We start from the raw sequence: 15,011 nt of genomic DNA, 5'->3' as shown, positions 1-15,011 counted from the left end.
AATATTTTTTAAGATTTATTTTGTTTATTTGAAAGGCAGAATTATAGCGATAGAAGGAGACACACACCAAGAGAGAGATCTGTCCTCTGGTTCACTCCCCAAGTGGCTGTGATGACTAGGGTAGGGCCAGATGAAAGCCAAATCTGACACTCAATCCAGATCACCCACATGGGTGGCAGGTACCAAAGTTGGAGCCATCAACTGTGCCTCCCAGAGTGTGCACTAGCAAGAAACTAGATCAGAAGCAGGGGCAAGACTCTTCCCAGGCACTGTGATACGGAATGTGGTATCCACAGCAGCATTTGCTGCACCAAATGCTCACTCCTTCAGATTTGTATTTACTTGTGTGTCTGTACTGTGACTAGTCATGCATATGAAAATAATAATGACTAATATTTGTTACTGCTTATTATGTGCTGAGATGTTTTAAGTTTTTTGCATATAATTTATTCACTTCACAACTCCATGAAGTGTTTCTAACCCAGATACAGAGTTCACAAATAATGCCTGAGTGTTCTGGCTACATCCATATAAAAATTCGCATAGACCATTATTTGTATGATCTATACCTAAATACCTAATAGATTCTATCTCATACTTTTTTTTTTCTCTGCTTATGATTGGTATCCTTCCCCTTCACCCTCTAAAGAAAAAAAAAAAAAATCCTTGGTTTTCTTTCCTCAGTTTATAAGTGCGATGTCATTGATTTTTGAGTAATACAATACTACTTACTAAATTCAGTTATATATAGTTATAACTAGTAAATTAGTGTGTCTATATTAAGTAGAGAAGTAATTTTTTTAAAAGGTATTTATTTATTTGAGAGTTAGAGTTACAGACAGAGAGGGAGAAGCAGAAGGGTCTTCCATCTGCTAGTTCATTCCCTGGATGGCCACAATGGCTGGAGCTGGGCCTTTCCGAAGCCAGGAGACAGGAGTTTTTTCCAGGTCTCCCACGTGGGTGCAGGGGCCCAAGTACTTGGACCATCTTCTACTGCATTCGCTGGCCAAAGCAAAGAGCTGGATCTGAAGAGGAGCAGCTGGGACATGAACCAGCACCCACATGGGATGCCAGCACCACAGGCGAAGGCTTAGCCTACTTTGCAACAGCGCCAACCCCAGTTAGACAAGTAATTTTGATTATCATTTTCCTCAGTGACCTTGGAATATTTTGGATTTTTTCTAATTTTCATGATAAATACAAGATTTAGCTTTTCATTAAGTACATTCTATAATGGTATACTTTTACATTATTTTTAGCCTGATGAAAAAACTATTTATGCATTTGTTTTGCAGGACAAAGCAGAGTTTTAATCTTCATCTGGATAGTGGTTTTTTCATTTTTTCTTACTCTTATTTGAAAATGTCATTCATTGCAATTTCTGCTAGAGCTTATGTGTCTAGCACTATTATAAAGTGCTTTGTGTTTGTAGATTTGTTTATTCTTATAACTGGTCTATAAGGCAAATACTATTATCCCAGTTGAGGCATAGTTTACTTATCCAAGGTCGTAGAGCCTGCTATTTGAAAACCCATTGTGTGGATCTAGAATACTGTGCTAGGATATGTGCTATATGTGATAGCTATTCTGCTTCTGGAATGTGGCAGTTTGTATTCTGAATAATGATGTAAAGATTTTTATTCAAAATTAGAATGCAAATGAAAAGACAAAATGTCCTTTTTTAAAGGATTTCCTTTATTAAAATGATAACACTTCTCTTTGAAGTACTTATATTAAAATTAATTAATTCTTTCTTTTGGAAATGCCTATAACATTTGTACAGGACTTTTCATACTATAATGTAAATCTCACCTCAAGTATGACTCTGAATATCTATCTATTATACCTGTTCATCTTTTCTTGCTTTCTTGGGTACTGCTTATATTATTGCCCAGTTATTACTGTTAATAAGCATGTCACCAAATACAATTTATTTACTTGTTTCTTAATTTTTTATAAGTTGGAAAAGTCTTATATAAATGGATTAATGTGAAGTATAAGTTTTACACAGTATTCTAGATTTTTGGTCCCCTTACCATAACCTTACCTTCTATGAGAAGAAATGAAAAATATATTATAAAATATATAAGCAAATTATTTTACATTTTTTATGATTTTTTAAAAGGATTATCAAATCTGAAAATTTCTTTCAATTCATGGATATACACAGTGGAAAAAATATGAAAGTAAGTCTTAAATGATGAGTAGTTTTTTTTGCTAAAGATTAATTTTAATTTAAATATGTACTTTAAAAGTTTTAACTGCATAGAATTTGCCAACAGTTTTCAGAAAATTTCTCCAAACCAAATAATTTTTAAACTATATGAACATGAGTAATTTTTTTCTTGAATGACCTAGTTTTTTTAAAACAAGTATGTTTTGAGCAATAAGCTTAAAGCAGTAAGTCATTAAGACTTAGCAGATTTAGAACTTTAAATAAACTTTTTCCTAGTTTGTGTATGTATATTAACTGCTGAATCATGAGATTTTATTCTCTCAAATTTTACTTACCGTATTACAAGTGCACTGAATTTAATTTTAATTTCTCTCTTTCTGTAGGCAAATATGAGAGCCACACTCGTGTTCACACAGGTGAGAAGCCCTTTGAGTGTGATATTTGTCACCAGCGCTATTCAACAAAGTCTAACCTAACTGTTCACAGAAAGAAGCACAGTAATGAAACAGACTTTCATAAGAAGGAGCACAAGTGCCCTTATTGTAATAAACTTCATGCAAGCAAGAAGACTTTAGCCAAGCATGTTAAGAGGCAAGTATTATCTTGCTTCCATAATAAAGTGTATTGTACTTTGTAATTTAAATAATATAGTAAGATAAAAACGCAGAGTGCTTCTCTCCAGCTCTTTCATTGGTTAACATTTTGCAGAGACTACAGATTAAGAAAAGAACATTGAAGCCGGCGCCGCGGCTCACTAGGCTAATCCTCCGCCTTGCAGCGCCGGCACACCGGGTTCTAGTCCCGGTCGGGGCACCGATCCTGTCCCGGTTGCCCCTCTTCCAGGCCAGCTCTCTGCTGTGGCCAGGGAGTGCAGTGGAGGATGGCCCAAGTCCTTGGGCCCTGCACCCCATGGGAGACCAGGATAAGCACCTGGCTCCTGCCATCGGATCAGCGCGGTGCGCCAGCTGCAGCGCGCTACCGCGGCGGCCATTGGAGGGTGAACCAACGGCAAAAGGAAGACCTTTCTCTCTGTCTGTCTCTCACTGTCCACTCTGCCTGTCAAAAAAAAAAAAAAAAAAAAAAAAAGAAAAGAACATTGAGTGTTAGTTTATTTTTTATTCATGCAATTGAGATAAAGTTTTTTTCCACATTGAAGCAAGAAAATAGTCAATAATACAAATGTTTAAAATGTAAGGGGCTTTTAAAAGGTTCATGGAGAAAGCATATTAAGAGAAAAGTATGTATGAATTTCAGAAATTTTTTGCACCAAAATGAACTTACCTTTCAATTCCGTATTTCCACAGACTTTTTGAAGTCCTCTCAGTCATTTGATTATCCTGTTTTCTATCTTGGGTTTTGGCAAATGTATCTAGTCAAATATATGGTTTGAGAAATCTTGAAAATTTATTTCTTGTATTCAGCCTTTTTTAATATATGCAAATATTTTGAAGGAAAATTTAGTGCAATGTTGCATATTCTAAAATTAAATTTACAGAAATCTGGACTAAAACTAATCAAGTGAATTACTTTGTAGATTATCTGTAAACAACTAGGTTCCTAAATGCATTGAAAATATGACTAAACTTTCTTATTCATAAACTTAGATATAATTATTATAAACTTTTTAAATGATAATGGTATCTGTAGTCTTAAGGAACTCATGTGTGCCTGTCATTTTGAGAAAAGAACCAGTATCTGATTCTTATAATAACTATTCATATGGAATACCAAGTTAACTAATACAGTTGTTCCTGATCAATGTGTTTTTTTTCCCCTTTGATAGATTTCATCCTGAAAATGCACAAGAATTTATTTCCATCAAGAAGACCAAGAGTGAAAGTTGGAAATGCGATGTAAGAGTTTTAAATTTGTGGTAGAAAACCAAAGTAAATGTAATGTTGCCTTTTGGGAAAGTAAAGTATAGGTTCTAAAGTGATAAACTTAGGTCATATCACTGTTTTAAAATTTTCATTTACTTATTAAGACAGAGAGACAGAGAGGGATTTTTCCACTCTCTACTTCACTCCTCAATTTTTTTTTTTAAACTTTTATTTAGTAAGTATAATTTCCAAAGTACAGTTTATGGATTACAGTGGCTTTTTCCTCACCATAAGTTCCCTCCCACTCACACCCCTCCTATCTCCTGCTCCCTCTCCCATTCCATTCACATCAAGATTCATTTTCAATCATCTTTATATACAGAAGATCGATTTAGTATATATTAAGTAAAGATTTCATCAGCTTGCATCCACACAGAACATAAAGTGTAAAATACTGTTTGAGTACTAGTTATAGCATTAATTCACATTGGACAACACATTAAGGACAGAGATCCCACATGAGGAGTAACTATGCAGTGACTCCTGTTGTTGACTTAACAATTTGACACTCTTGTTTATGGCATCAGTAATCTCCCTAGGCTCTAGTCATGTTAATAACAGCTGAGATTGGACCAGACCAAAGCCCAGATCCTGGAACTCAGTCTGGGTTTCCCACATAAGTGACAGGTACCCTACTATTTGAGCCATCACCTGTTGCTTCCTGGGGTGTACATTATCAGGAAGCTGAAATCAGGAGTGCAGCTGACAGACGAACTCAGCCACTGCAGCATGGGATGCAGGCCTCCCCAGCAGTGTCTTCATCTTTGTACCAAAACCCTCCCCTTCATTTTTAGAATTTTTCTTTTTATGCAATGTTATCGTGATTTTTTTTTTTTTTTTTTTTTTTTGGTTAGTTGATCCTAAAATAGGGTAGTTTTTAGATGATGGGCCTGAGAAGTGGAAATCTTAGTTCTTTTGTTGAAATAAATATACCATGGATTTACAGTTGTGTTGGTAAATTGTGAATTTGCTGATCAGAGTGTAAAACTTTAGAATTTCCCCTCCATGTCTGATTGTCGATTGCTTTATGACAAAGCACCTCAGAATTTAGTAGCTTTAAACAGCCTTTTTTTTTTTTTTTTTCTGTCTCACCCTTTTGATGGGTCAAAACTCTGAATTTGAATCAAAGCTTTGTTAGGTATTTCTGTTGTTCTACCTAGTATAATTTGATGCCACTCTGTTCTCTGCTGGTGAATGATCTGGTCTGGTTTGGGGCCACTTCCCAGTGGCTGGCAAATTGGTATTAGCTGATGACTAGGATATCAGCAGGGACTGTTGACCAGGAGCCTGAATTCTCCATTTTGAGGCTACTTGTGCTTCCTTCTAGTATGGCAGATAGGTTCCATGGGTGAGTGAAAGAAAGGCAAAGACTAGAAGGCTTTTTGTGGCCTGGCCCAGACATCCTAGAATATCCCTTCTGCAACATCATATTGGTCAGAAAAGTCATAAGCAGAACAGAAGAAGGGGAGAGGATTAGACTTCTATTTTTCAGTGGGGGGATAGCAAAGAATTTGTGGACATCTTTATTCTATCATACACTTAAAGTATTTTTTTTCAATATTTAGTGAATATTGTTTAAAGGGGCACCAATTATCACTTTCCTTTATTCCAAAGTTTCAGTTTATATAAACAGCAAAATTTTCACTCTTCTCTCATTTAAGCTTCTTGAAATTGAAGTTGATTAATTATTAATTATTTGAATCCACATAAGGGAACATCTTGTTAAGTTTCACCATCCTCAGCTATAAATGATGACAATCTGATGTCTACCTCATGGGACGATTGTGAGAACCAAGTAAAAGAATCAAGGAATTCTGTAGCGTTGTTCCTGGTTTACAGTACAGGCCATATTGTTGTTATAGTGGCCTCTTCCACTTTGTTGTAAAATCAGATATAGGTCAAATTTCTTTAGAAGTTGTTTCTTCCTTCTGACTGCTTTAAGAGATAAATTTTGTAATGGTTTTTCTGTGATTTCTTATTCATATTTCTAAGAAAATATATGGCAACAATAATGAAACTTTATATTACTGATACATAAATTATTTCAAGCAGATTTTGAAGCAGGCATTTTGTACAATGTTTTGAGATGCTGCTTGGGATGCCTGTATTCCATGTGGAACTTCTGATTCTGGTGTCTTGCCAGTGTGCATCCTGGAAGGCAGCAGGTAGTGAATGACCCAGGTACTTGGGTGCCTGCCATGCGTGTATGAGACCTGGATTGGATTTCTGACTCTTGGCTTCAGCCTGTCCCAGCCCCAGCTGTTGCAAATGGGAGATCTCTTTCTGTCTCTCTTAGTTTCACCTTTGAAATTTAAAAAATTAAATATACTTATGTATATATATGTATATGTTGTATGTATGTGTGTATATATATATAAACATGGATACTAGAATTAAGATATATTATTAAGTTGGCCTGTTAGAAATGTAAGGAGTTGGGGCTGCCATTGTGGTTTTAGCAGGTTAAGCCATTACCTTTGATGCTAGCATCCTATATGAGTAGAGTCCTGGCCACTCCACTTATGATCCAGTTTCCTACTAATGCACCTGGAAAAGCAGCAAAATATGGCCCAAGTGCTTGAGTCCCTAACATCCTTGTGGGAAACCCAGATGGAATTCCAGGCTGCTGGCTTCAGCCAGGCCTCATCCCTGCTGTTTGGCTATTTGGGGAATCAGATGGAAGATCTCATTGTCTCTGTCTCACCCTCTTTCTGTAACTCCACCTTTAAAATAGAAAAATCAGTATTTAAAAAAAAAAAAAAGAAATGTAATGAGTTGAAAATCAGCTATCTTACTCCTTAATATAATTCCTCCAGGAGTTATTTTCTTGCCCAATTAGAATTCCAGTATACTTTGGGTAAATTTTCTGTTTGGTAAACTTTCTTTTTACTTACATTTTTGTGGGTTTTTGTTTTTGTTTTTGTTTTGCTAATGAGCTTTTCATTTTAATACTTAATCCAGGTTCTCTTATTTTATATGCATTTTCATTTAGATTTGTAAGAAATCTTTTACTCGAAGACCACACTTGGAGGAACATATGATCCTGCATTCTCAAGATAAACCTTTTAAGTGTACATATTGTGAAGAACATTTCAAATCACGCTTTGCACGGTTGAAGCATCAAGAAAAGTTCCATCTGGGTAAGCAGCTTCCTTTTTCTTAAGTAGTCATGGGAATTTTTGATTATCACATCATGCTGCTACTGTTGAACTACTCTTTTTCTTTTAAAAAATTTCATTTTTTAGATTAGTTTTAGGTTCACAGCAAAAAATCCTGTACTACGCTCTCTGGCTCTGTACATGCATAGTGTGTTACCAACATCCTCTAGCAAAGTGGTACATTTATTGTAGATGACCAGCCTATATTGACACATCATTAACACCCAAAGTCCTTAGTTTACATTAGGATTCACTGATGGTATTGTACATTCTTTGGGTTTGGAAAAATGTGTAATGACGGGTATCCACCATTATAGTATCATTCAGAGTATTTTTCACTGCCTTAAAAATTTACTGTGCTTCCTTGTTCGTTCCCCACCTCCACCCCTAACTCCATCCTCTGGTGGTTAGTAAATAATCTTTTTACTCTCTTGATTTTGCCCTTTCCAGAATTTCAGATCATTGGAATCATTAATTATTTTTCAGATTGACTTCTTTCACTTGAAATATGCACTTAAGGTTCCTCCATGTCTTTTCATGTCATGCTATTATTTGGTTTTGGTGCTAAATAATATTTAATTGACTGGATAGACTAGTGTTTAACCATTCATCTCCTAAAGGACATCTTGCTTGCTTCCAGGTGTTGGCAATTATGATTAAAATTGCTGTAACATTTGTGTGCAGGATTTTATGTGCACATTAGTTTTCCTTGTTTAGGTAACTGGGACTGTGAAGGTTTAATCATTTGGTAATTGGTTTGTATAAATCCACTGAACACTCTACCAAAGTGACTGTACCATTTTGTATTCTCATCAGCAATGAAAGACAATTCTTATCATTCTTTTACCCTTGTCAGTATTTGGTGTTGTTGAATTTTGGCCATTGTAATAAGTGTCTAACTATTCTCTTAATCTCTGACTTATCTTTATCTGAACAGTGTCTCTCAAAACAAATTTTTAATTTTAATATGTCTTGTCAGCTATTTCTTTCATATGTTTGCCTTCGGTGTCATATCTAAAAAGTTCTTGACAAACACAAAAATCTAGATTTTTGCTCGCATTAACTTCTAAGAGTTTATAGTTTTCCATTTTACGTTAAAGTCCATGGTCCATTTTGAGTGTATTTTTGCAAAGGATATAGGTCTATGTTTAGGCTCAGTTTTTTTTTTTTTTTTTTTTTGCATTTGGTTGCCCAGTTGTCCCAGCACCATTTGTTGGAAAGACTTTCTTTGCTCCATTATGTTGCCTTCACTCTGTCAAAGATCAGTTAACCAAAAGACAGAAAAATAACAAAAACTGGCAGCGATGCTGAGAAAGGGTGGCTCTTTTATACACTGTTATTAAGAATGTAAATTAGTGCAGTCATTGTGAAAAACATTTGCTGTTATGATCCAACAGTCCCTCTGTTGGATGTATCCAAAAGAAATGAAATCAGTGTGTCAAAATTATAATATATTGGGGCTGGCACTGTGGCATAGTGGGTAAAGCTGCCACCTGCAGCACCAGCATACCATATGGGTACTGGTTCAAGTGCTAGCTGTTCCACTTCTGATTCAGCTCCCTGCTAATGTGCCTGGGAAAGCAGCAGGGGATGGTCCAAGTCCTTGGGCCCCTGAACCCATAAGGAGACCTGGAAGGTGCCCCTGGCTCCTGGTTTTGGCCTGGCTCAGCCCCAGCTATTGTGGCCATTTGGGGAGTGAACCAGCAAATGGAAGATCTTTCTCTCTCTCTCTCTACCTCTCCTTCTCTGTAACTCTCACTTTCAGATAAATAAAGAAATCTTAAAAAAAAAAAAGTCACATATGCTATGTCTATCCATTCCTTCACACACATGCATATACATGTTATGGAATATGAATCCATACTTACATACATAGATGTATATACATATATGTACAATGGAATATTATTCAGTCATAAAAAGGAATGGAATTCTGTAGTGAACAGCAGCATGGATGGAAGTGGAAGACATTATGTTAAGTGAAAGAAGTCAGGCACAGGAAGACCAATACGTCATGTTCTCACCTATAAGTAGAATCCAAAAAGTTGATCGCACAGAAGTAGAGAGTAGAATAGTAGACACCAGAGCATGGGAGGATGTGGGGAAGGGAGGCATGAAGAAAGGATGGTTAACAGTTACAGAGGTATAGTTGGATAGGAGGAATAATTTCTGATGTTCTAGAGAAAAGGGTAACTGTGTTTGATAACAATTAGTTGTATATTTCAAGATAGCTAGTAATGAGAATTTTGAATATTCCCAGCACAAAGAAATGATAAATAATTGAGGTGATATGTATGCTTATTTTGTTGATCTTTGCACATTTATAAATATTGAACTACTACACTGTACTCCATTAATATGTACAATTATTACATGGAAATTAATGAAAAATACATATTTAAAAACATAAGTTGACAATTATTGTAGCTATATTTCTGGACTTTTTATTCTATTCCATTGATCTTTTTGTTCTGTCTGATTACTCTAACTTCATAGTAAATCTTGAAGTCAGATAGCATCAGTTCTCCAACTTTGTTCTCTTTCAATATTGTGTTGTGTTTTCTGAATATTTTGCCTTTTCATATAAACTTTAAAATAAATTTGTGGATCAGCAGAAGATAATTTTCTGGGGATTGGTTCTAGATTGCATTAAACCTATAGATGAATTTGGGAAGAACTAGCATCCTGATGACATTGATTCTTTCTATCCATGAACGTGAAATATCTCCTCATTTATTTAGTTCTTTGTTTTTTAAATCAATTTTGTCATTTTCCTTATATTGAGCCTGTGCTTCTTTTGTTAGATTTATACCTAAATATTTAATGTGCAGGAGTTACTGAGCCACACTTGGTGAACTTAGGTGTTTGGCTTAGGCGGAGGAAGTCATATAGATTGGGAGAACTATATATAATACATACTGCAAATTCTAGAGATAAACATTCTATTAATTTGATGGCAAGTATGTCATTTACCCACAGTTGATATTTGGGTAGGCTTGAGAGTGTTTCTGATGGGACATATTTGTTTTGGAAAAAAAAACTTCATTTTTCAGGAAATATAATAATCTTGGTATACTTGAAATTCAGTATTTCATTTGAGTAATTCTCTCCCTATTGCTGCAGCTATGTTAGAGGCTTGTAGTCTGGTAAATTTATGAGAGTTAATCTCAATAATGAATTATTGTCATCTCAAGTAGAAGCCTTCTCCCTGTCCTGTACAATGCTTTTATTAACCACTTTGGTAAAAATAAATACTACATGTTTATGAAATTTATAGATGCCATAAAACTAAGACAGGTATTTAGTATTTAATATACCAGAAAATCAAAATGTAAAAAAAAAAAAAAAGTGGCATACAGTAAGTCAAAACTAGAATAGATTAAAATTAATTAAGAATAAATACAAGTTGCAAACTTAGCAGAATGATCCGACTTTTAGTCATTGGGTCTTGAGGAACAATAAAATGGTAGAAAAACCAAATTCCTTATTGTACAGATGGGCTTAATAGCATGGGCTTTTTAAATTATATTTTTAAGTGTGTTTATTTAATTGAGAGCAGAAAGATGGAGAGAGAAACAGAGCTCCCATCCACTAGTTTATTCTCCAGGTGCTTGCAAAGGCTGGGACTGAGCCAAGCTGAAGATAAGAGTTAGGAATTCCATCTGGTTCTCTCACATAGGTGGTAGGTACCAAAATACTTATGTCATCACCTCCAGTTTCCCAGGATGCACAATGGCAGGAAGCTGGAATTGAGAGCAGAGCCAGTGCCTCAGCCCAGGCATTCTGATATGGGATGTGAGCTTTCCACTGGGAGCTTAACTGTCTGATTGCCTGCCCAGGACAGAAGCAGAGGCTGTTTAGGCCCAGTATGAATGAATAATGTGATACCAACAAAAACCAATTTAGTTTCAAACTATATTAATACAGGTATGTCTTTCAGAATCAGACAAGGTAATAGTCTGATTTTGAATTGATCTGGAAAATTATGTTTATTTCTGAATACCTCATTTAATATTTTTTTAAAGATTTATTTATTTATTTTAAAGTTGGAGTTACACAGAGAGAGGAGAGGCAGAGAGAGGTCTTCCATCTGCTGGTTCACTCCCCAGTTGGCTACAACAGCTGGAGCTATGCCAATCCAAAGCAAGGAGCCAGGACCTTCTTCTGGATTTCCCATGCCGGTGCAGGAGCCCAAGGACTTGGGCCATTTTCGACTGCTTTCCCAGGCTGTAGCAGAGAGCTGAATTGGAAGTGGAGCAGCCAGGACTCAAACTGGTGCCCATATGAGATGCCAGCACTGCAGGCTGTGGCTTTACTCCCTATGCCACAGCGCCAGGCCCCCCATTTAATATTGATGCTGAAAAATATATAAGAATGAGTTATATAGAGTCTTAAATTTATGTCATGTGAAAAAGTTTGAAGGACCTTGAAATATTTTGTTTGGTAAAGGGAGATAAAGTAGCTGTTTTCAAACACTTCCAAGGCTCTATTGTGCAATAGGGGGATACTAAATCTTTCTTAATTCTGGTATAAAGGCTAATAAATGCTGGAAGATTACTTATCTTTCAGGACTAACCCTAAGCTGTTCTTTTATGGAGCTTCATGTCAGCATTTCTAAGAAACCATCATATAATAACAGATTTTACCAAAACTGTTGTTGGACACATGTTGATGACTGCATGTTGCATGTGAGAAAGTTCTTTAGACTTTAGTTCCAGGAAAAATAGTTTTTATTGGAGAATTTGTGGGCTTTTTCCCTTTTTTTTTTTTTTTTTTTTTTTTCCCATTTGAAAGAGTTACACAGAGAAGAGAGGCAGAGAGAGAGAGAGAGAGAGAGAGAGAGAGAGAGAAAGAGAGATCTTCTATTCGCTGGTTCACTCCCCAATTGGCCGCAACAGCCAGAGCTGTGCCGATCTGAAGTCAGGAGCCAGGAGCCTCCTCCGGGTCTCTCACGTGGGTGCAGGGGCCCAAGGAATTGGGCCATCTTCTGCTGCTTTCCAAGGCCATAACAGGGAGCTGGATTGGAAGTCGATCAGCTGAGTCTCAAACTGGTGCCCATATGGGATGCCGGCGCTTCAGGCCAGGGCGTTAACCCATTGCGCCACAGTGCTGGCCCTGGCTTTTTCCCTTTTGAAATGAAAACTGTAGATAATATTTGTGTCCTGTCTTGTGGAAACATCATAGCAAAGTATGACTTTTTTTATTAACATACTTCCTTCTATGTCCTTTTTAAGTTTTAGAACTTACAAATTAAAATAACTTGTCTTGCACAGTATTTACTTTCCCATTAGTGAAAGTACACATATACTGAACTGATGATCAGCTTAATGTTGTTGAGGAGGACATTCCTGAAAAGTGGTTGAACTAAAAGACTTTTATGACTTATTAAAAGATTATTCATGTTTCTGTCATGCTCCAGTGTTCAGTAAGGAGAGGTGGTATGGTTGGTGGTCAAGAATGGCAGGTGGTAAAGCTCAGCTCACCTTTAGCTAACTAAAGTTTCCTGAGGAAAATACCCAAGGAATTACACGTGATGTTCAGGATAGTATATATTAACTGAAAATACCTAACATTGTGCTACCTAACATCTGGGTTAGAATCTAGGGACACCATTCCTGCCAAAATAATTACAGTGCATTGGGTAATTAAACAAGTAAATAAATCATTACATTATAATGCTGAACCCACTCGACTATTTTACAAATGATTTGGTAATTTTGTATAATTTTTAATGAGTTGATGTTTATTAGATTGGATTGACAGTTAGTAGAAGAAAAAGCATGAAGTGGAAATGGAAGTAGAAGACTTCATAGCCAGGCTTGTTTTCTGCATCTGATTAAATACCTGTTGTGTGATGAAGGATCAGCCTCACAGAGCTCCAGGTTCCTTGATGGTAGGGTAGAACAGGATTGTGAGGATTATGTGAGATTGTGTAAAAGTACCAGGTCTGGAGCCAGACATCATTTGCATTCCCCTTCTCTGAATATGTCATCATTTTTAGTATTATTATTTTTAATACCTTTAAGAAATACCATTTGTGAAATAAAATGGTGATTTTGCATTTTAGGCCAAATAGAATCAAATAGAATATTGCAATAAATATTTTATAGTACTCATACACATATATATAATATTCCAAGCAATATTTTAGTAATGATATTTAATAATATTTAATGATGTGATTTTTTAAAAAGATCGATTTGTTTATATTAAAGTCATAGTTATGGAGAGTGAGATCTTCCATCTGCTGGTTCACTCCTCAAAAAGCCACAGCTGCCGGGGCTGGGCCAGGTAGAAGCCAGGAACTTCTGAGTCCCCGATGTAGGTATAGGGACCCAGGAACTTGGGCCGTCTTCCTCTGCTTTCTCAGGCATGTTAGCAGGGAGGTGAGGCTTGAACTGGCACCCTTGTGGGATGCCAGCACTGCAGACAGCGTCAACCTGCTGCGCCATAGCACCAGAACCATGATGTCCTGTTTTTATATGTATGTATGTATTTCATTTCTTTTGCATTTCAGTTCATAAGCATCTGTTTCCTTGAATCTCTGTAAATGATTCACAAAAATTGGTGTCCATTACAATACTTGGAGGGCTTGTTAAAAAACAAATTGCTAGGCTGGACATTTGCCCCAGAGCTTAAGATACCTGTATCCCATATCTGAATACCTGGATTTAATTCGTGACCTGGAGAGGTAATAGTAGGCTCAAGTAGTTGAGCTCTTGTTACCCAAGTCAGAGATACCTTGATTGTGTTCCTGGCCTCCAGCCTTGGCCTTGACCCAGCCTTGTCATTGTATGTATTTGGGGAGTGAACCAGCCGATGGGAACACTTTCTCTCTCTCTCTCTCTCTGATTCTTAAACAGATCAGAGAAAACAACAACAAAAATAAATTGCTGTGTCCCATACCTAGAATATGTGATTCAGGAAGCTTGAGGTATGTCTCCCAAATTTTCATTTCTAACAAATTCCCAGGTGATTTTGGTGCACTTGACCTAGATATCAGTTTGAGGGCTACTGATTTAGGTCATTCAAAGTCATACTTGTAACACCTACATTAGGATTATATATTGTTAAGTCAGAAGGAAAGTTATATAAGTAGTACAGTCTGAACATTTAAGAGATCTTTTATATATCAGTATTTGTAAATGTAAATGTTATAGATTGGCTTTAAAAAGTCAGAAGTTATGATTCTAATCTATCTGGAGAGTTCCATGAAGATTGGCTTTAGTGTGAATTCCCAACTTAGCTTCATAAATAAAGGTTCAAAGAGCCTTTGCTGCATGTAAAACTGAATAGCCAATATAAGGAATTTTTCTGTGAAAAATTCTGGTAAGTAGCAACGTGAAAGAGAATGCTCCATTTCTTTCTTAGCCCCTCTGGAGTCCTTAGCTGTACATATAGTTATTAGTTTATAAAAAGTTTTATTAGTAAATATCTCACTCTTCACCTGTAACATTTCCTGTTAACATGCTCATCTTGGCATTCTTACTGACTTCACCTGTTTATCTTCAATTCTGCAAATACTCCTTTTTGCAACTGCTTGGAGGCTTTTTTGAGTGGGTTAAGGTAGAAGGATTTCTCATGGTACTTAAAACAGTGATAGATAGGCGTTAAGAATAAATATTTGTTGAGTGAGTTAACAAATTGGTAAAAGATTCCTATCCCATGGAAATTGAAATCTTTGACATTTTAAATAAGAATATATTAAAGATGCTTAATATGAAATGCATTTAGAGGTCCTCTGTTGAAATTTCCCCAAACCTACTGTAGTAAGCAGTTTTGCTTATGGATAGGTAT

General features: G+C 36.2%; 1 protein-coding gene across 1 annotated transcript in view; it reads left to right on the top strand.

Moving 5' to 3' along the window:
• Positions 1-15,011, top strand: part of ZBTB41 (zinc finger and BTB domain containing 41) — a 51,075-nt gene that overhangs the window by 6,869 nt on the left and 29,195 nt on the right. Inside the window, exons 3-5 of the mRNA XM_062211542.1 lie at positions 2,560-2,767; positions 3,960-4,029; positions 7,049-7,196. Coding sequence (XP_062067526.1) covers positions 2,560-2,767; positions 3,960-4,029; positions 7,049-7,196 — 426 coding nt within the window. The remainder of the gene's footprint in view (positions 1-2,559; positions 2,768-3,959; positions 4,030-7,048; positions 7,197-15,011) is intronic.

The sequence above is a fragment of the Lepus europaeus genome, chromosome 14 (assembly GCF_033115175.1).
Source record: "Lepus europaeus isolate LE1 chromosome 14, mLepTim1.pri, whole genome shotgun sequence".
In the NCBI taxonomy this organism is placed as follows: Eukaryota; Metazoa; Chordata; class Mammalia; order Lagomorpha; family Leporidae; genus Lepus; species Lepus europaeus.
Note: the sequence above shows the minus strand (reverse complement) of the source record. Positions and strands in the feature narration are given on the sequence as shown.